At 43.5% G+C, this 19,982-nt stretch overlaps 1 protein-coding gene across 1 annotated transcript in view; it reads right to left on the reverse strand.

Moving 5' to 3' along the window:
- The window catches only part of ano6 (anoctamin 6), a 44,136-nt gene that overhangs the window by 22,885 nt on the left and 1,269 nt on the right, over nt 1–19,982 (reverse strand). Inside the window, exons 2-4 of the mRNA XM_083657453.1 lie at nt 14,046–14,116; nt 12,061–12,189; nt 3,098–3,163 (exon numbers count right to left, since the gene is read on the reverse strand). Coding sequence (XP_083513579.1) covers nt 3,098–3,163; nt 12,061–12,189; nt 14,046–14,116 — 266 coding nt within the window. The remainder of the gene's footprint in view (nt 1–3,097; nt 3,164–12,060; nt 12,190–14,045; nt 14,117–19,982) is intronic.

Raw genomic sequence — 19,982 nt, forward strand, 5'->3', positions numbered from 1 at the left:
TTGAAGCGCTCCCAAACGCGCATGCTTTTTTCTACGTTTTACTGAGCCCTCCTCACTCCAAGCATCTCATCTCTAGATTTGTATGTTTGTTTGACAACGGCAACACAGCCTCTACTGAGAGGATTAGAGAAGCGTGGCAGATGGAACTTGGTATTGATTTATCTGACATTATATGGGAAAGGAGGCTGTCTGTGGTACAACTGTGCTCAGTTAATAGCAGACACCAGCTGATCCAGTTTAAAGTCGCTCACCGTCTGCACTATTCTAAGCATAAATTGCACAGGATTTACCCTTCCATCTCACCACTGTGTGACAGGTGCCAGGTGTCAGAGGGCACGCTGTCTCATGCTTTCTGGTTCTGCCCTTCACTGACAGGATTCTAGTCCAAAATATTTGACTGGTACTCTAAGGCCTACAAAATAACTCTTCAGCCGGAGGCAGAACTCGCCATCTTCGGCTGCTCGGAGTCCTCTCTGAACTTCCCTACAGCTGTGCAACAGTCTCTGACACTGGGGACAATTGTTGCCAAAAAAAAAACTCATTCTGAAGGAATGGAAGTCCCCCTCTTCACCTCCTTTTCAATTGTGGTTGATGTACATGATCTCTGTTATACAGATGGAGAGGCTCAGGTTCCTGAGAACCAACTCACTTAAAAAAATTCTAACGATCTGGGACCCGTTTCTAGCCTACCTCGATGAGCTTAGGGGCGACGGCTGACTCGCCTTGCTGGTTTCTCATGGACCCCTGGCGCAGGATTTTGACCGAAACGTCTGAATAAATCTACTGGGAGATACTGTATCTTTAAGCAGTGTGCGGACTCTACTTTTTATTTGTGTCCCCTGGCGCGGGATCCCATGTACATTTCTTATAAGCACATATGCGCCTTATGTGGCTGGTAGCAGCACCACATTGTAATGAGGACCGCAGTGGAAATAAGTCCTGGACTTTTCTGTGTTATTATCCTCGAATTAGGGATGTCAACGGTTAACCGTTAATCGATTAACCGTCGCTAACGTCGTTGTTCGGTTATTGCTGTCGGTCTATCAGTTAATATTTAATTTTTTTTTTTTTTTTTTTTTTTTTTTTTTTAGTTTCCTTGCAGATTTTGCACAGTGTTTTGCATCATGCAACTATTTTGTTCAAATTTTGTTCCAATTGTTGGCAGCAAATAGAAATAGGCTATATTTTGTTTAAGTTTTTATCCTGCAAAAGACAGTAGGCCTAATGTGAAAAAATCAAAAGAAATAACAGATTGTTGTTGTTGTAATGTTTACATAAACAGGAAATAAAGCTCTCAAAAATATATTTCCTTGTCATCCATATAAGAGCCAGAATGATTTTGGAATGATTACCTGATCAAAATGTGGCAATAAACTTATAAATTTCAGCAAAGCCAACAAAAAATAAAGGCATAATTCTAACACAAAAAGCATTAACATTTCAGCATCTAAATAGACACGCCTTGTTTGGGCATGAGCTCATTGAGTAAATAGACAAAAAAAAAAAAAAATTATATTAAAAAATTATGAATTAACCGATAGGTTAATCGATTATTAGCGTCGGTTAATCGAAAGTGAAATTAACCGAAAATTGACATCCCTACCTCGAATATACTGGAATTGCATTACTGTGGCTTTCCCTCCCGTATGTGGAAAATGGGGGCTTTTTGTATTTTATTTATTCCTTTAACTTTCAATAAAACCTGACCTAACCTAACCTAATATTGAATGTTGATGATGTTTGTGTTTTTCTTTCTTTTCTGTTCCTGTGCATGAGCCTGTTTGTTTTGTCTTGTTTGTGTACTGCTCTATTAAAAAATATATATGGGGAAGGGGGGATTATGTCACTGATGACATCACTGATGATGTCACAATGTCTATGACATCATCAGTGATGTCATCAGTGACATCATCAGTGATGTCATCAGTGACATCATTATTGACCAAAATCATCTTATGACATCACTGATGATGTCATAGGCATTGTGACATAATCAGTGATGTCATAGGCATTGTGACATCATCACTGACCGTGATGTCATCAGTGATGCGAAGTTTAGCAATTGTGCCCTGCGCAATGCCAATAGAGCAGGTGATTGTGCGCTGCGCATGGGAGGCTGCGCGGTGGCTGAGCCGCATGAGGCGAGCCCGTGCAGCGGGCGAAACTAGGGTTTCGGGGATACCCTAGTTTAATCAAAATCTCCACACTCCTTTGTTTTCCTTTCTCTTTGTTCTTTTTTTTACTGTTGCTTTTCTTTTTCTTATTTATTGTTCTCTTCTTTTCTCTATTTTTTTTAATATTGTATGCTTTGTAAGGATTATTTTGAATATTGGTTTTAATTTCTGAGGTAGAATAAGCCCACGTAAGGTTTCCTGTCTCTACTGGCACATTGTGCACATTGTTTTCCTTCCTTCTTTCCTTCCTTCCTTTCTATGTGCAAAAAAAAGGAAAAAAGGATCTAACATCCAGGGGCTGGTTGCACAAAGCACCTTAAGTTAAGATTTTCCTTAGCGTCCGAGTTATGGGGTGTTTAAAATAAAAGTGGTTGCACAAAACACCCTTAAATCTTCTCCTTAAGGTTAAACATTTTAAGGAAAATGTAAGCACAAGATTTAAGAGTGTTTTGTGCAGCCGATTGTATTTTATGGACACCTTAACTCGGACTCTAAGGAAAATCGTATAACTTAAGGTGTTTTGTGCAACCGGCCCCAGGTCTTCTGGACTCATTCCTGTGGTACTCTCTATCTATATCTATCTCTATATCTATACCATGCATCATGCATGATATAGATTTTTAGACTACCATGAATAGTGGTTGAAAAGACTTTACATATACAGTGTTTCTAAAGGGAACCGTGAAAATGCGATGGTACAAGTCTACACAACCATTTTCTGTTTTTTTTTAAATATATACCGGTAGTATAGATTATTGTTATTTCTTCACATTTCCACAAACAAACCGCACTTCCCTCCAAACAAAAGGCTGTTTTGCAGGCAGAATGATGCATCATTTTCTATGTTAGTTTAGTTTTACATTATGTTTGCCCCTCTTTGTCTCCATCCACAAGGGGCCACTTTGTGTTGAGGGCAGACTTACCGATCTTGTGGTCTCCAGCTCCATTCCCAGCTTCATCAAGCTGGCCTCAAAGTACTCCCGCCGCCGCTGGGAAGAAGAGCAGGAAATGGATTCAATGAGCCTGTTGTTTCAATGCTAGCTTGTGACTCTGATCAACTTCTGAATTCACCCAGTAGCAGTTAATACAGTAGGACAGTCGGTTGGAAATATCATCCAAGACATTTCAATCATTCTGAACAAATGCCAACTCCAAGATTTCACCCTTTCTAATGAATATATTTGTGACTGTTGACAGAGTGAACTAAATCAAAGGTCAAATACTTTTGCTGTTTTTTTTTAGCAAACTTTGGCTTCAGATGGAGGCTGTTTGTGCAAGGCTGTAAGTGCAAGAATGTTTAGATAACCACATCTGACAATGTCGCTGCCACTATACGAATTGATGAGTCCCACCCATGCGGTAGTCAGTCTCAGAGCAGATTCAAACAAATGCAAAGAAGCTTTTGCAACTCATATTTGACCAGGTTCAGCTGTAGAAAAACAAAGTAAGGGAGTGGCTGGCAGAGGCTGTTGCACTCCTCATCCCTCACTGACGGTAATTAGATTTGGGATTATCCCACTGGCTCTGGAGTGATGTAACTCTTGATCTCTGAGTTGGAATCAGCTTTGCCAGATACAGGCCATGCGCCATGAGGGGGCAAGATCAAGCTTTTCCCCCTTGGTCTTAATGTCTGCAACCCCCCCCCCCCCACACACACACACACACACACACACACACACACCCGTGTAAGTTTTGTGTTTTATACAAAACGATTGCTTACTCAGTAAGTTCAACAACCAAACAAGGAGGCTGCACCTCTAAGGCGAGACAGAATGTAGCTGGTATATTTGTCATTTGTCTGGTTTGGCATGTCACAGACAGATAGGCCTACTTTAGCATATTTGCATAGGGCCATGCGGCGCTGTCTGTGGTACTGAATGGAGTGGAGGAGAGATGGACACATAATATATATTCGGTTCAGCCTGCTTTTCGTGGTTGTAAACCAGAAATTTCGTCCCTAATTATATATTTTTTCCATTGTAGGAATCCACAGAATAGAAACGACAGGGAAGTGAAGTTTCGGTCAATGAGAGCGAGATGCGCGGATTGGCTCGGACACGATGCCATCCAAATCTGCATGTAGGCTACGCATAACTCACTAACCCGCCACCCACCACAACGCCACTATACGAGAGATCAGCCGAGCAGGATTTTGGTAAACAAACCGCGTCACTGGTTGGCAACGGCAATGGAACCCTATGGAGCCCAAGTGTCGCGAGCCGTGAGTGTCTGCTCTAGCCGGCTTGACTCTGTTTAAATTTTAAAAGCGACAGTTCACACAACTTTAACACGACATGCATATATTATACATCAAACTCTTGAGCTAATTCTGCTCTCACTCAGAATGTCAAAATATAAGCAATGTGATGTATAGTTTTTGAGATATTAACATTTGTTTGGCACAACTCATACTATTAACTGCCGCGGGGCATGGATGGATGATAACCTACTGTTTTACCATTTTTAACTGCCCCCTCCAGTCACTTCATGTGACTGGACACTTCAAGAGCGTGTCAGCTGCCTAGCTATAACATCTGCAACAGCTGCTGTCGTGGAAGAACAACGGATCTATCTGCATTAAATACTTCATTGAAGCTTGCCGTGGTCATTTAGGTACTGAGTGGGTTTCAAAACCAAATGAATAAATCAATACAAATTAATTTCAGGGCTGAAGAACATTATTCTTCAGCGACTTACTTTTTACAACTATGTGTTTTTTGTCTGACCACAGTTAACTGCTCCCTGCCCTTTCTGTCAGCACCCATTTCAAAACCACTTGTTATAATTGCCACCCTGTCTTTGGATCAAGAGTATTTGCAAGCTTGACACTATGCATCCCTCAGTGAAAATCTATTGTGAAAGACAGCGGTAGCAACACAATACACCTGGCTGTGCCACTTCCTGTCTAGAGTTTCTTCATTTTGTACATCTCAATACCAGCTCACATGCACACGTACGTATACACACTACTCAACCTGCTGAGGTGTGTGTATGTGTGTGTCCAAAAGAAGCTGAAAGTAGCATTGTAGTAATACAGCAGCAAGCGAGTCTTCAGAATGAATGAGACCCCGAGGGCTTGTTCCACACACACACACACACACACACACACACACACACACACACACACACATACACACAAATGCACACAAAGTAAGGGTGCTTTCTCACTAGTGCCCAGGTACCGTTCCCGAGCACACTTGTCCCCAAATTGACCCCAGTTTCTGAACATTTGACGAGTGTGAACGTTACATTCCGTTACGTTCCGTTACGTTCCGCGCCCGGGCGCGCAAGGAAACCGTGACAGGATCCACTTGAAAAGGTGGTCTGCGCTTTGGCGTGCCCGGAACACTTGCGAGTGTGAAAGCCAACCGTTCCGAGCCTCATAGACAACACACGGGCAAGGATAAACTCCAGGCATAGTTGATGACCTAAGTGCACTCTGTTCTGTTTCCGAGCCCAGAAGAAATATTGTAATGTGAAAGCTGATCAGTGAGGGAGATGGTGGGGGGGCAACCGTTCCCGGGTGCGGAACAGAACGGAATGAAAGCAATCGTTCTCAGTGAGAAAGCAGCCTAAGTCTCCTCACACAGTTTCTGCTCTCCTGCACATGTAAAACTGTGTGTACTGTATGTGTGTATGCCCCGGAATATGCAACACACACACACACACACACGAACACGCACACACGCGCACACACACGCACACGCACAGACTCACACACACACACACACACACACACACACACACACACACACACACACTCACTCACTCACTCACACTCACACACACACACACACACACACACACACGATTGATTCTCCCATAAAACCTCTCTCTGTCTCTCTCTCTACTAGTGACGTTGTCATAGCGATGTGACGAAACGGTAATGGCCTGGGGGAACAGGTCATGTGATCACACACACACACACACACACACACACACACACACACACACACAAACAAACAAACACACACACACAGCAGGGTTACATAACGTGGAATTTTGCCTCATTGGTTTCTCATTGTAAAAGCAGGAGGCATGAGAGGACAGCAACAAAGACACTGGAAACATCCCATGATCCTCTGCTGCTCTCCTCTGCATGGTGGACTTTAATTCATCAGAGTTCTCTCTTCAGAGGTGTAGAGCTCATTTTTTAATTCTCTCTCCTATAAAATTAACTACAAATACAAGAAAAAAAGAGAGAAGAATCCTGTTTTAATCCTGGTGTTATTTCAGTTAAAACACAACATAGAGAAGCAGAAGTACTGTTACTTAAAGGAGGACTTACCCCCTAGATATGTATTAGAACAGTGATTTGAAAATACCTATGGAAAAAACCAAGAAATGACATATGCTCTTGTCTATACTGGACTCTTTGGCTGTGTTCGAGTCGAGATTCTTTTTCGGAAATCGACGCCATTACAGTTTGCCTACTGCCTCAAAAATAATTTATTTGAGAGGGGCAATATCTCTATAAATATCAACAACTAACCAACGCTGTTGGTCTGTATGGAAACAGAAAATCTGAAAATGGTTTTAAGTTATATCAATTTGGTAATTCAGTGGCGAACTAGAAATTTAATTATTTTTCTGCATGTATCTCTATGGAAACTACTCAAACTACGTTACGGGAGCAAAGTGACATGGGCTCGTTAACAGCAGCACACCCACAATAGGACAAACCTCTCGCTCTGGGGTAACACAATGCGAGATTTCTCCACGTAATTCCCTCGTCTAACTAGAGATAAACCGCGCAATGAAATCCGTTTTTAATTTGCGTTTTGGGGCTTTTCGTGATTTACAGCATGACAGCAGCATTTTTCCTCTCAGGGTTCAGGAGAGGCAGCGCAGAGCTCTTCTCCTCTTCAAAGCCCCCGCCTCTCACTGCCCGCGCGTCCCCGCTGCCTGAGCACACAGCAGCTCGTGCTCGCACACAGCGAGTCAACCCCCCCCCCCCCCCCCCCCCCCCCCCCCCCCCCAGTCCCCAGTCGCTCTACTCTGCTGACATTTCCTCTCCCGTTTGACTGGCCGAGAGACAGTGCTTCCAAGTCGGACTGATAGCCGCGGAAATGTCAGACTGTGCTCTCTCTGCTCTGGCCGAGTCCGAGAGAGCCCAGCTCTGCTGCGCGCGCCCGCGGAGCTTGGAGCTAGTGCATGAGGTTTACAGTACGACTCTCTCCCGCTCGCTCCCGCCTGCCTGCCTGGGCTGGAGACAGTGCTTGCAACTCGGACTGATAATATAAACATCATCATTCGAGCTTATCCAGGTAAGATATCAATAAAGTAATGACACATTCAGCGGGAAACTAACTATAATTAAGACATGTGCCAACTTTGACGACGTTTGGTTCAGTATTTTAAGAGCAAACTTCAATAAGAATAGGCTTGGAGTTCTGAGGAGCTGAAAGGGTACAGGGGGGGTAGGGGAGTAATTATCTTGAAATCCCATAGTCTTTGGGGGCACTGTGACGTCAGTGTGCCCCTAATCTCCCATTCATTTGAGAGAAAAAAAAAAAGCAGTCTTTGACCCTTAGAGGGCGCTTATGCCAGATATGCTGCTGAAAAATGATACAAATGGTAAAATGGCAACAGTTTGGTGTCAAATGTGGAAATTCTGACCAGAATTCTTCACACATCACCCCCAAAGTCATATATATTGGTTAAAAGCTGAAAAAAAGTGTTTTGGAGGTAAGTTCTCCTTTAAAGTAAGTAAAGTAACTTAAGTAACTTACTTTACTGACATTCTCCTGCAGTAGAAGTAAAAGTACTGGTGTAAAAATCTACTAGAGTAAAAGTATCCCGAATCTCAAGCTGAGCCTATTTTTTCCCCCGCTATTCATTTATTTTTGTGATAGCAAAATGGTAGCACAAGCAGATAATGGCAAATCCTGTTGAATTCCACAATGTTGTTGGATCTGGATGCACGGAAGCACTGGTGAGCGCTCAGCACACGGATATATCTCTCACAGTAACCAAATAGTGAAATGTTTTCCACGTCTTAACTCATTCACCGCCAGTTTAGGACTGCCAATATTTAGCACAGGCCAAAGATTTTCATAATTGTTGGTCATCTTTCAAGACCCACAGTAAATTATCTATTAGCACCAGAGTGATTTGCAATACCTCAAAATGAAGATGTACGTCTCTGGGTTCACCAGGAAAAAAAAAGTGAGCTTTTAGCATGTTCTGTACTCTACTTATAGCCATTTATATACACCCTGTTTTCACCCAAAAAGTCTCTGTGATAAAAGAAATAGCAGAAAATGGCATTTATGTACACAGCACACAATATCAGGCAGAACTCGCTCTCAATTCTTTTATTTTGAACTGTATTGACATCAGACATGTAAATATTATTCATTATGACACAAATGACCAAAAAAAATATATATATATATATATATATGAAGTGCTTTTTTTACATTCAACAATACAGTTTGCTCAGTGTGAGTGAGTGTACAGACAGACACACAGACAGACAGACAGACAGACACACCGACAGACAGACAGACAGACAGACAAACACACACACACACACACACACACACACACACACACACACACACACACACACACACACACGATCCCCCTTTTAGATTTCTAACCCCACTTAGGATAAGCAATAACCACGCCCTGTGGCGCTGGGATTGGCCAGGAGCAACACTGGAGGGCACGCAGCCCTCTGTGTGAAAGCCATTTATGTGGCGAGGCTGTGTGGAGGAGGAGAACAGCTTCTCCTCCTCGAACAGCTTCTCCTCCTCCACACAGTTGTGACTCCGTCTCGTCTCTTTCGGGCTGGCACATAGGAACGGGGTCCAGGGACCAGGATCGATCATGTTGGTCACGGGTTTGACTACTGCGGTTTCGATGTCCGCTGCTCTGAAGCAAGTCGATCAGCTCTGCAGCGCGGCGAGGGGGCATTTCAATGGCGTTTCTCCTCTGCAACAAGGAAGCGTGTTTCCTTTCCACCTTCTTCCTAATTTCAAACAACAGCCGCGGTATGTGTTTGATAACGTGCTGTCGGCTTGAGTTTGAGGTTAGGGACCCGAAACTATGTCACAGGCTGGGTAAGTGTTTCAACTATGCGCTGCACTCATAAAAACAAAAACACGTCAAACACGTCATTGGCGGGGAGGGCTATTTCTGATAACACGTCAAAGACGTCATTGGCGGTGAATGAGTTAACATCAACAGTGAACAGCAGGCACTGACTGTACTGACTGTATCAACTGAACATATTCCAAGGCTTTTAGATTTCTGAACTGAGACTGAGGCAAAGAGCCATTGGCACCAACGCCTGCACAGGGCAAGTAAAACAATATTCGGGCAGGTGGATTTTGCCTTCGGGCAAGTGTTGTTTCTAGAGACTGGGAAGGTAGAGAATTAATTTCAATGAAAACATTGACTGTCCAGACTGCATGCTTGTGCACTGGAGTGCAACTGTTTGCTACGCTGTGTAGTGTGCACAGAAGCTGGCAGGCTGCCAGGTAATGTTAAATCTGCACTGTTAGAAACTAAGTGGGTCTGTACTGTTAAAAACAAGGTAAATGTGCACTGTTAAAAACAAAACACAAGATATTTGACTACACTATCAAAATGAACGGGGGACATTACAATTCAGAACTGTTTACTACAAGCTGAACAAAGTAATTGCAAATATATGGCTGTGCTAAAAGTATAAGAATAAGAAACTAAAAATAAAGAAGGAAATAATGGATGAGAATGAGGAATTGCTGGGAGCTACAGCAGTGCCCTCAGATCCTGGTCCACCAGCATGGCTGAAAACACTATACTGTAGATACAGTCGGTCTGTGTGGGAATGCCCACAAAATGTTACTACGGCTGGCTGAGTGGGGTAAAAAAGGGCTGACTCACCAAAGGACAGTGCTGCGGCGCTACACTACATTATTGGGGATTCTAGAGCAGGTACATAGATGTCTGTTCAGATGTGCGTTTACTGCGATGGTTGAATCCCCCATGCTGCCTGCCTTGGCTGGGCTAGCAGCTAAATGCTAACTATGCTGAATGGGGAGAACGGGAGGATTTACCCCACCCTGACCACGTCCCCTGCCAGCTACCCCAGCGTCTATGACAAGACATTGACTCAGATTGTACTGCCATGATTGTACTGGGCGACTCCCAGTCCCGGGTGAGACTGTTAGTATGTCACTCTATGAAACAGGATGGCACTGAAAAAGACTGTGTGCTGAGCAATACCCTTCCCTAGATAAATAGAGGCTAAAATAATATTCAAATTGCTGTGCATACTCTGAGGAATATACATTATACATCACTTGTAATTAATCTAAACTAGATTTCCAAACTGAATCATGTAATATTAAATACTCCCTTTACAAATAGTCACTCCCTTTACAAACAGTCATGGGTAAATATGCTGGGGATGCTCCGGTGGCTCACCTGGGAGAGCGCGTAGTGCTGGGCGATATAGCCAAAAAATGTATGGATAGAAAATATTTCACATCAGTCGATATCGATAATTATTGATCAATTTAATGGTCTATTTTTAATAAAGACCACACAAAAAAGGTTGAATTTAACCACTTTATTTTGAACCACCTTATTTATCAAGGCACACAGGTCATAATTTGAATGTTAACACAACAATTAAAAAAACACAGCTGTGCAATTTGCGTGTCTGGCTGTGTGAGTTCCTGTTAAGTTAAGTTATCCTTTATTTATCCCCATCGGGAAATTCATCCTCTGCATTTGATCCATCCTCTACTAGGAACCTTCCTAGGAGCAGTGGGCAGCCGCAGTGCAGCGCCCAGGCACCAACTCCAGTTCTTTTGCCAGTACCTTGGTCAGGGGCACTGACAGGAGTATTAACCCTAACATCCATGTCTTTGATGGGAGGAAACCGGAGCACCCGGAGAAGACCCACACAAACACGGGGAGAACATGCAAACTCCACACAGAAAGGACCTGGGACGGACCGGGATTCGAACCCGGGGCCTTCTTATTGTGAGGCAACAGTGCTAACCACTGAGCCACCGTGCCGCTTGTGCTCGGCTTCAGACGAGGCAGGAGGCTGGCCAGGGCCATGAACGGCGGGAACGGTGAACAATGTTAAATGGCGTAGTGAGTGAAGAAAAGTTGGATCCAGTCTGCAAGGGGCGGCCAAAGCGACATGAGCTGCTGTTTATGAGCCAGGGAGAGAGCAAGCTTGTGAAACTATTGAATATTGTATCAAACAGTTTTCGTGTATTGTCGACGTGTACCTTAGTGGTAAGCAAGTGCTCACTTACATTTACATTTGACCAAGCTGCGTCATGTGTCATTTTCTAATTTACGCCATGTCCAGCTGAGTTTGTTTTGCAGAGAATTCATTTCAGTGACAAAGTGAATTAGCATTATGCAGGATGATGATGTTGCTCTGACCTGTCCTCAACCTGCTGACTGATACTGATATGAACATGACTTTCAGCTGAAGTCTTATGACGGACGACTAAGTTTAACCGAACATGCATGTAACCACTAAACACCTCTCATCGATGCTTGCTTTTTGTGGACAAATTACTTTCTACGAGGTTGTATGAGAGAACTACCATCAGCAATGCTGATCTATGATTGAGTGAATGAGTACATTTGCAGCTTGTAAGTTCAAGTTCAAGAGCTTTTACTACAGAACTACATACCTACCAGAGAAACCATAGAGAAACTACCAGTGCTGCTGCTGTCAATGAAAAAAAGGCACATGACAGAAGTTGGCCCCTCAGGCTTTCTGTCAGAAAGCCAGGACGCAGAACAGAGGAATCGCCATACAACTCTTCAAAACATGTTTCATTTTTATTTTAAGGAAACCTTGACTAACCTGGACTTATAAAAGGATAAATAAATTGACAATAACAACATAGAGAGAGCCTACCTTGCGTCGGTGGAATGTGTGCCTCTTCTCAAATTCCTGCTTGTCCTCATCCTCGTAGACCAGGACGAAGTCGATCCGCCTCACGCCGTCGTTGAAGAATAAGGAGTCGGGTTTGTCGTTAAACTCTGCCTGGGAACCAAAACAATGGTCAACTGGTAACTCCTCAGCCTCCAACTCGTACTCCTCTTCCTCTGAGTCCAGAAGGCTAGTGTTGTGTGTGTTTCCCATGAGGAGAAAGAAAGGTCTGTCTGCAGACAGTCTTTGAGAAATCTGTTTCAAATTCTACCTGTGTGATCCAGGCGATCAGGGAGAAGCGGGATGGGTCAACAAATCCTGAGGCACCCGCCCCTTTGTGTTGCCACAGGGTATTAAAACAGCTCTCGCAAGCGCATGCATCTACTTTGTATTAGGGGTGTCGCGTAATTGCGATATGACGATAATCATGATATTGAAAAAGAAGCAGCAGGGTGCACTGACTATGTGTGTCTGGCTGTCTGCTGCACATGAGGAGGAGAAGCACTGACTACGTAGGCTATATGCTCTGTGTCTGGCTGTCTGCTGCACATGAAGGGGAGAAGCGGTCCAACCAACTGTCTCCCCTCGGCTGTAACGACCTTATTCTGAAACTAGTAGCACATTGTCGTGCCATTGTTTCCACAGGCACAACATATTGTAAGCTGTTAATCAATGCATAGCCTAAGCCTACAAATGGATCTCGCTCTGAATGCATCTAATGCATTGTGCCTGTGTGATACACTAGAAGACTTTGAAAATCTTAACAGATTGTGAGAAAGACGGGGGAGTTTACACTACAAGATTGGTTCATTAAGATTTTTTTATCACGACTGAAAAAACGGAATGGTAAATGGTAAATCCAATGATAATATCCTTATTGTGAATTATTTTGGCCATGATAATTGTGTAGTGAAAATCTGATATCGTGACAGCCCTACTTAAAGTTTGTATACTGTATTATGATACTTGTATGACACATGAGTTTAGTATGTTTATGTTAAACACAAGTGTAGTCTTAGACTGAATTTCAATCATGGAAGACCAAAAGGCATAGGTAGACACCCCATGCTATCATACCCCTCAGCCCAAATGACGTCACTAAATGACGTCACCATCTCCGACGTCACCTTCTCTATGACGTCACCTTTGCAGGGTGACGTCAGTTGCCCAAATGACATCAGTTATGACATCATAAATGCCCTTCTCCTGGTACTATATAAAGCCCCCATCACCACAGCTTAAATCACACTTGTGCAGTCATCACTCACCTCGTGCCAGCATCCCGCATTCATCCAGCATCTCCAGAGCAAAGCTTCACCCCACCACCTCCCCAGATCACCACCAATGTCACCATGATGTGACGCTCCTCTCGCTATGAGAGAGGGGGGCGTCAGTGCTGTATGAGATAGAAAATCCCCCCTAAGGGGATTTGTTTTCAACAGGAGTCATGACATTGGTGGTGATCTGGGGAGGTGGTGGGGTGAAGCTTTGCTCTGGAGATGCTGGATGAATGCGGGATGCTGGCACGAGGTAAGTGATGACTGCACAAGTGTGATTTAAGCTGTGGTGATGGGGGCTTTATATAGTACCAGGAGAAGGGCATTTATGATGTCATAACTGACGTCATTTGGGCAACTGACGTCACCCTGCAAAGGTGACGTCATAGAGAAGGTGACGTCGGCGATGGTGACGTCATTTAGTGACGTCATTTGGGCTGAGGGGTATGATAGCATGGGGTGTCTAACTATGCCTTTTGGTCTTCCATGATTGAAATTCAGTCTAAGACTACACTTCAATCATGAGAGACTTGTAGGACATTTTAACAATCTTTATTGAATCAGAATAGACAGTTTGAGTATGGCGTATGACTCCATGATGTGACGCTCCTCTTGCTATGAGAGAGGGGGGCGTCAGTGCTGTATGAGATAGAAAATCAACTTCTAGCTGAAACCAGCATGGTGTTGACTCACCTGTTGTACTTTGGCTAACGATGCTCCTTCTTCTATAGTTGCATATGTCGGTAAATACTCCTGAAGGTAAACTGCCAAAAAGAAGAAACCAAATACATATCATTCACATGGATGTAGATTGTAGATATACAGGCAGTATACCTAAACTCTGGGGTTATAGGTAGGGCTGGGCGATATGGCCTCTAAAGAATATCGCGATGTTTTTCGGCTATATCGCGATACACGATATATATCTCGATATTTTTGAAATCTCTCATAAATGCTCAATTTAACCCTTCAGGGTTCATACACATTTTGACCAATGGATTTCCATGACTTTTCCATAAGTTCTTAACCTGTATTTTATGCACACCTGGGGTAAAAAAATAAGAAGAAAGGGCAGATAGTGAGCAAAGATGGATGATTTAATATTCCATAGCTCTGACCTACGCAAATCTGACATCACTATTCTGATATAGCCTAATATGATTGTTTTAGTAAAGTGTATCACTCAATAGTCAATACAAAAAATAATGGCTTTTATAGAACCGAAAGCCTAGCTGCTTAGTCTGCAGATAAAACATAAAAAATTACATTTAGACTCTTTGGCATGACGGCAACATATGTGCGCATTCGTTTTCCTGATAGATCATGACAGCCCTGCAGCTAGCTACGTTAGCTTGCATGTAACGTTAACGTTAGTTGCTTTTGGAGACCGGAGACAGAAACCCTGGACGTTTAATTTTGAGTAATGCATGAGGTTCTCTATGGTTTACGCCAGCTCTGGGAGTATGAAGTGCTTTAAATGCGGGGATTTTGGTCACAATAAGCTTGTGGAGCGCTGCTTGCTCTAGGTAGCCACAACCAGCTAGCTAACGTTAGCCCCCATCACAACAGCTAACGTTAACGCCAAACAAATCCGCTGCCTCCTCCCCACGTTGGTTTAGCGTAACGCCAGCTCAGACTTTCCCCTAATCTCAGAAACCTTGCGGGACATGTATTGCAAATCGCAATAGTGGTTGTTTTGTTATAATTTAACTGTCAACAGCCACAGTGGAGGCGGCCATGTTTCGCTAGCTGCGCCTCCTTGGGTTGGTGCGGACCATAGGTGCGGACGCGTGATTTCGAATCACACATAGGTTAAGGACGGGTGTGTCTGACGCGGTTTGACGCGTTTGACGTATCCATGTGATTCCCCCTCCCTTCCTGAGTGTGACAGAGATCTCCCTTGAGAGAGAGAGCTGACAAGAGGAAACGTGAAGCGAGTCATGCCGGCGGCTTAAGTTATAAACAATGCGTGACAATTATACTCGAATGTTCGCGATATAGTCATTTCTACATCTCACGTGGCACAAGCCGCGATACATCGAGTATATTCGATATATCGCCCAGCCCTAGTTATAGGTGAATGTGGATCTGCATTATTGCATTATTCTTCTAACATAATAACAGTATCAGCACATATCCACCAGCGTAATATCCACAAATATTTGTTCTTCTTGTACATGATGGACTTGTAGCCTGGTAAACCATCCGGTCACATGAACTCAACTCACTTTTGTTTGGTTCTATGGGAGGAATACGTAGAGCAAAACAGAATGTGAGATCACAAAATCAGGATGGTTTTAACCAGGCTAAAAGACTTGTAGATTAATATTAAAATTCTCCCAGACACAGAGCTGGTTAAAGGAATAGTATGTAAGTAAGATTGAGGCATAGCGCCCCCTGCCCTCCTGCCCAGATCGCAAGTCACCAGTGAAAACAAAACAGACATAGTTTCCACTTTTATAGATTGAAGAGCCTGAAGCTAAACAGTCGTATGGTAAATAGTGGTAACATGGAAGAGAGGACTCCAACTGGACCTTCTGCACCAAAACAAAACAAGGAGCCGATAAGTAGCATAAAGAGCTAAGAAGGAGAGGTGGATAACACATCATGGTCATTTTTTGATTTAGTACAGTAAATATATTACATACTGTTCCTTTAAGTGCTAAAGGGCCGCAGCACAGAGTGTTACTCATTTCACTGTTCAGACTTTCCCAGCTGCTCTGAGGATTTTTGCCCTGCCTGTTACCCGCCTGTTTCTCTAAGCTGCAGGCTGCCAGCGTCCCTCTTAAAAGCCCATGACACACCGATCAAACGTTCTCCAACAAACATGGACAAACGCAGATGATGGTGTGCCATGGCGGTCTGTCCTTGTTTGGAGATGTTTGGTCAGATTCCACATGTTCAATCCTACTTTGTCTGTGTTTAGCCCATGGCACACCAATTAAACATTCTCCAACGACTGCCAACATTGTTGTTGGAGAATGTTTGATTGGTGTTCCATTAGCCTTAGGGCGCGACGTGTATCATTGACCCAACACTCATTTTCAGCTTCTTGAAAACACTCTCTGCCCACTAACGAGCTGCAGTTTCCTCAGATATTCAGTCAGCAGTGGTGGACCACCACACCAACAAGCCCATGACAAGAACAGCAGCAGCATAAGATGGGACTTATTGTATTACGAGTGCTACTTAATATTTTACACAACACCCAACAACACAACACTCAATAGGGAAAGGAAAACCCTGCAATCTTTCCACAGTACAGCAGAGCACTATGGTAAAACTAACTGAAGGATCTTTCCACAGTACAGCAGAGCACTATGGTAAAACTAACTGAAGGCAGATGTTGTTTTCAAAACACTGGCCTTAGTAACACTGTGGGGAAGGGAATGAATAACTCATCAAACAGGACTTCCCTTTGACCAAGGAATCTACAGATTTAAGTGTTAACTTATCCATTTGTTGGCAAAGGAATGAGAAATGAAGCCATATTCTCCTAGCAGTGTTAGTGCCTCTCTCACTTGTCTTGATATAGCTTCAATTCAAATGTTTTTATACTGTTTCTTACAAGTCTCTCGCTTGTAGCCAACATGAGTCACCTGGGATTTAGTGGAGCCGAAACACAGCAAAACTCAGTGTAACCACACCTTCGAGGGTGACGTACTTCTTCTTCATGATGTAAACTCATAGTATACAAGTTGGAAGCAGCAGTACCACATATATATGTATTAGTTACATGAAGATTGGGACTTGTATGGGAAAAAACCCTGAATTACCAGATTTGTGTTTATAGTGTCAGTTGTTTGATCACTGACTGAAGCTCAGAGTTTAACCAGCTTTTTATTTATTTTACCTCACTGCTTTGGTGTGTAAAATATGTGGACACACCAGCCTAATAGCAACACATCGACAAACATCTGCACTCTAGATTGAGCTCACTAGTTCCTCCCCAGAGGAAATCCTCCCTAACAACAGACAAGAAAAACAGACGGCCCAAACCGGGAAAGAACAAAAACAAAACATCAGTCTATCAGAAATATCAGAAACTAAACTAAAAGTTATAATTACCCTTGAAAAATGTGTGTACCAAACTAGTTATAAAAAAAATGCATTTCCCTGATGTCAGTGAAGATTTTGGTAATTACACATGTAACTGTGTTATTATTATACAACTCCCTTTTCTTTTGATTCCCTACATTAAAAAGGCACAAGGCCCATAACTGTTTGACTTCAGGGCCGAGACTGGTAGATCAACCACTGTGACTGAACCTTTCATGTTCAATGCCAGCCCAAGCAGAGTGGCAGAGTGACGGTTGATGCAGAAATTATTGTCTGCGTCAGCCAGCCTGACATCATCTGCACAACAGACTTCCTCTCCAGGGATTGGTCGCAGTGAGGAACACAACAGTATTTTTATGTTGGAAAAAGGGGGTTTCCTACAGATCTCAGTGCATTATTTGATTCAGTGTCTATAATTGCTGTTTTGGATGTGAAATAAGGTCTGATGATTCATTTTCATCGCAATATGCTGCCAGCAGTGGATGAGTATTACTCTTTCTTTGAAGCTAGAGAGAATCAGCCTTGCCCCTCAATGATCAGGTCCATACGGCTATTTCACATCCCAACCAAATCAGCCATTTTGTTTCTAAAAGGCAGGAAGTAAAACAGGTGCAAACAAGATCAGAGCCCAGGCACTGGGCCCATTTAGTTGTTCCAGTCCTGGGGCTCTAATCAACGCCTTGCTTGCACTTGTTTTACTTCCTGCCATTTAGACACAAAATGGCTGATTTGGGTGGGATGTGAAATAGTCTAAATAAGACAGTGGCGGGTAAAGGTAAAGTAAAGTCCCACACCTGAGTGTGCGAAATTTGTTCTCCGCATTTGACCCATCCCCTGGGGGAGCGGCAGCAGTAGTGCCGCGCTCGGGAATCATTATGGTGATCTAACCCCCCAATTCCAACCCTTAGATGATGAGTGCCAAGCGAGGAGGCAAATGGGTCCCATTTTTACAGTCTTTGGTATGACTCGGCCAGGAATCGAACTCACGACCTCCCAGTCTCAGGGCGGACACTCAAACCACAAGGCCACTGAGCCAACGCGTTCTCACTCCGAGCGCGTAGCATATTGACGCTTTGTCCCGTCCCTTGTGCGTCGCTTGTTACTAACATGGTACCCTTGAGCGACACATGAAACAACTTGGGCTTTCCCACTAAACTCAATGCAAACCCATGAAAGTCATCTTTGACGCTTATGGCAACTGCTCCCCCATTAGCCTAACTTACTGCTCCCCCATTAGTCAACTGCTCCCCCATTAGGGTCTGGAGGAGCTAACCTCTCCCAGACCCTAATCCTAAACCTAACCTCTCCCACCCCCCATGCCTAAACCTAACCTCCCCCAGACCCTAACCCTAACCTCTCCCACCCCCCATGCCTAAACCTAACCCGTTGTCATATCTACATATTGTAAAATTGAATTACTTTCCTGTGATTGCCTAATCTTTCCAGACATCCATGGCACTCGTCTTGCACAATAATAGGCTAGTTGAAATAGTTCAAAGAAAGCACACGTCTGGTCGCAGCATGCAGCTATACAGCACTTCTCACTTTCTCCACTACAATCACAGCATACGCATCACAGGCTGCAGCTGAGCCTAACCCTGAACCCTAACAAACCCTAACCCTAACCAAATCACAGTATCACAGGCTGCAGCTGAGCCTAATCCTGAACCCTAACAAACCCTAACCCTAACCAAATCACAGTATCACAGGCTGCAGCTGAGCCTAACCCTGAACCCTAACAAACCCTAACCCTAACCAAATCACAGTATCACAGGCTGCAGCTAAGCCTAACCCTGAACCCTAACAAACCCTAACCCTAACCAAATCACAGTAACACAGGCTGCAGCTGACTGTGTAAGCATAACTGATTCATATTAGGCTACATGGAGCAGAATGCACTGCATCCCCTTTGTGATTACACATCCATGTGGCAGAGATGCTCACAAGTCATTTTTTGCAAGTCTAAGTCAAGTCTCAAGTATTTGAGCTCAAGTCCAAGTCAAGTCTCAAGTCTTTGAGGAGCAAGTCCAAGTCAAGTCTCAAGTCTTTGGTCACAAGTCCAAGTCAAGTCTCAAGTCTCTTATGGATGAGCGTTCTATCATCTGTTACATGCCATCCAGTCTGCTTAGAACACTGCAGAGCTAAATGAAGGAATTCAAAGCATGTACTGTATTATCCTCACTCCTTTATCTATTAGCATACATTATCAGCATTGATTGGATGACATCAGTATAGATTTCCTTAATGTTAATGCACCAAAAAAATTTAATAAAAAATAAAGATTGTTCACAAGTCCCAAAACTCAAGTCCAAGTCAAGTCTCAAGTCTTTGAGGACGAGTCTCAAGTCAAGTCTCAAGTCACTGTGAGTGAGACTTAAGTGCGACTCAAGTCCAAGTCCCAAGTCCAAGTCCCCATCTCTGCCATGTGGTCAAAGGAAGCATCTGTTATATCCATCAATACAGGGTCTAAGCTCTATCATAAGGTATATCACTGCCAACAATTAAAACTGTGTGTAGTATTAATCTTAAGGGATCACCCTGACCCACCATTTCTGGACTTGTCCAAAGGAT

The sequence above is a fragment of the Poromitra crassiceps genome (assembly GCF_964638095.1).
Source record: "Poromitra crassiceps genome assembly, chromosome: 2".
In the NCBI taxonomy this organism is placed as follows: Eukaryota; Metazoa; Chordata; class Actinopteri; order Beryciformes; family Melamphaidae; genus Poromitra; species Poromitra crassiceps.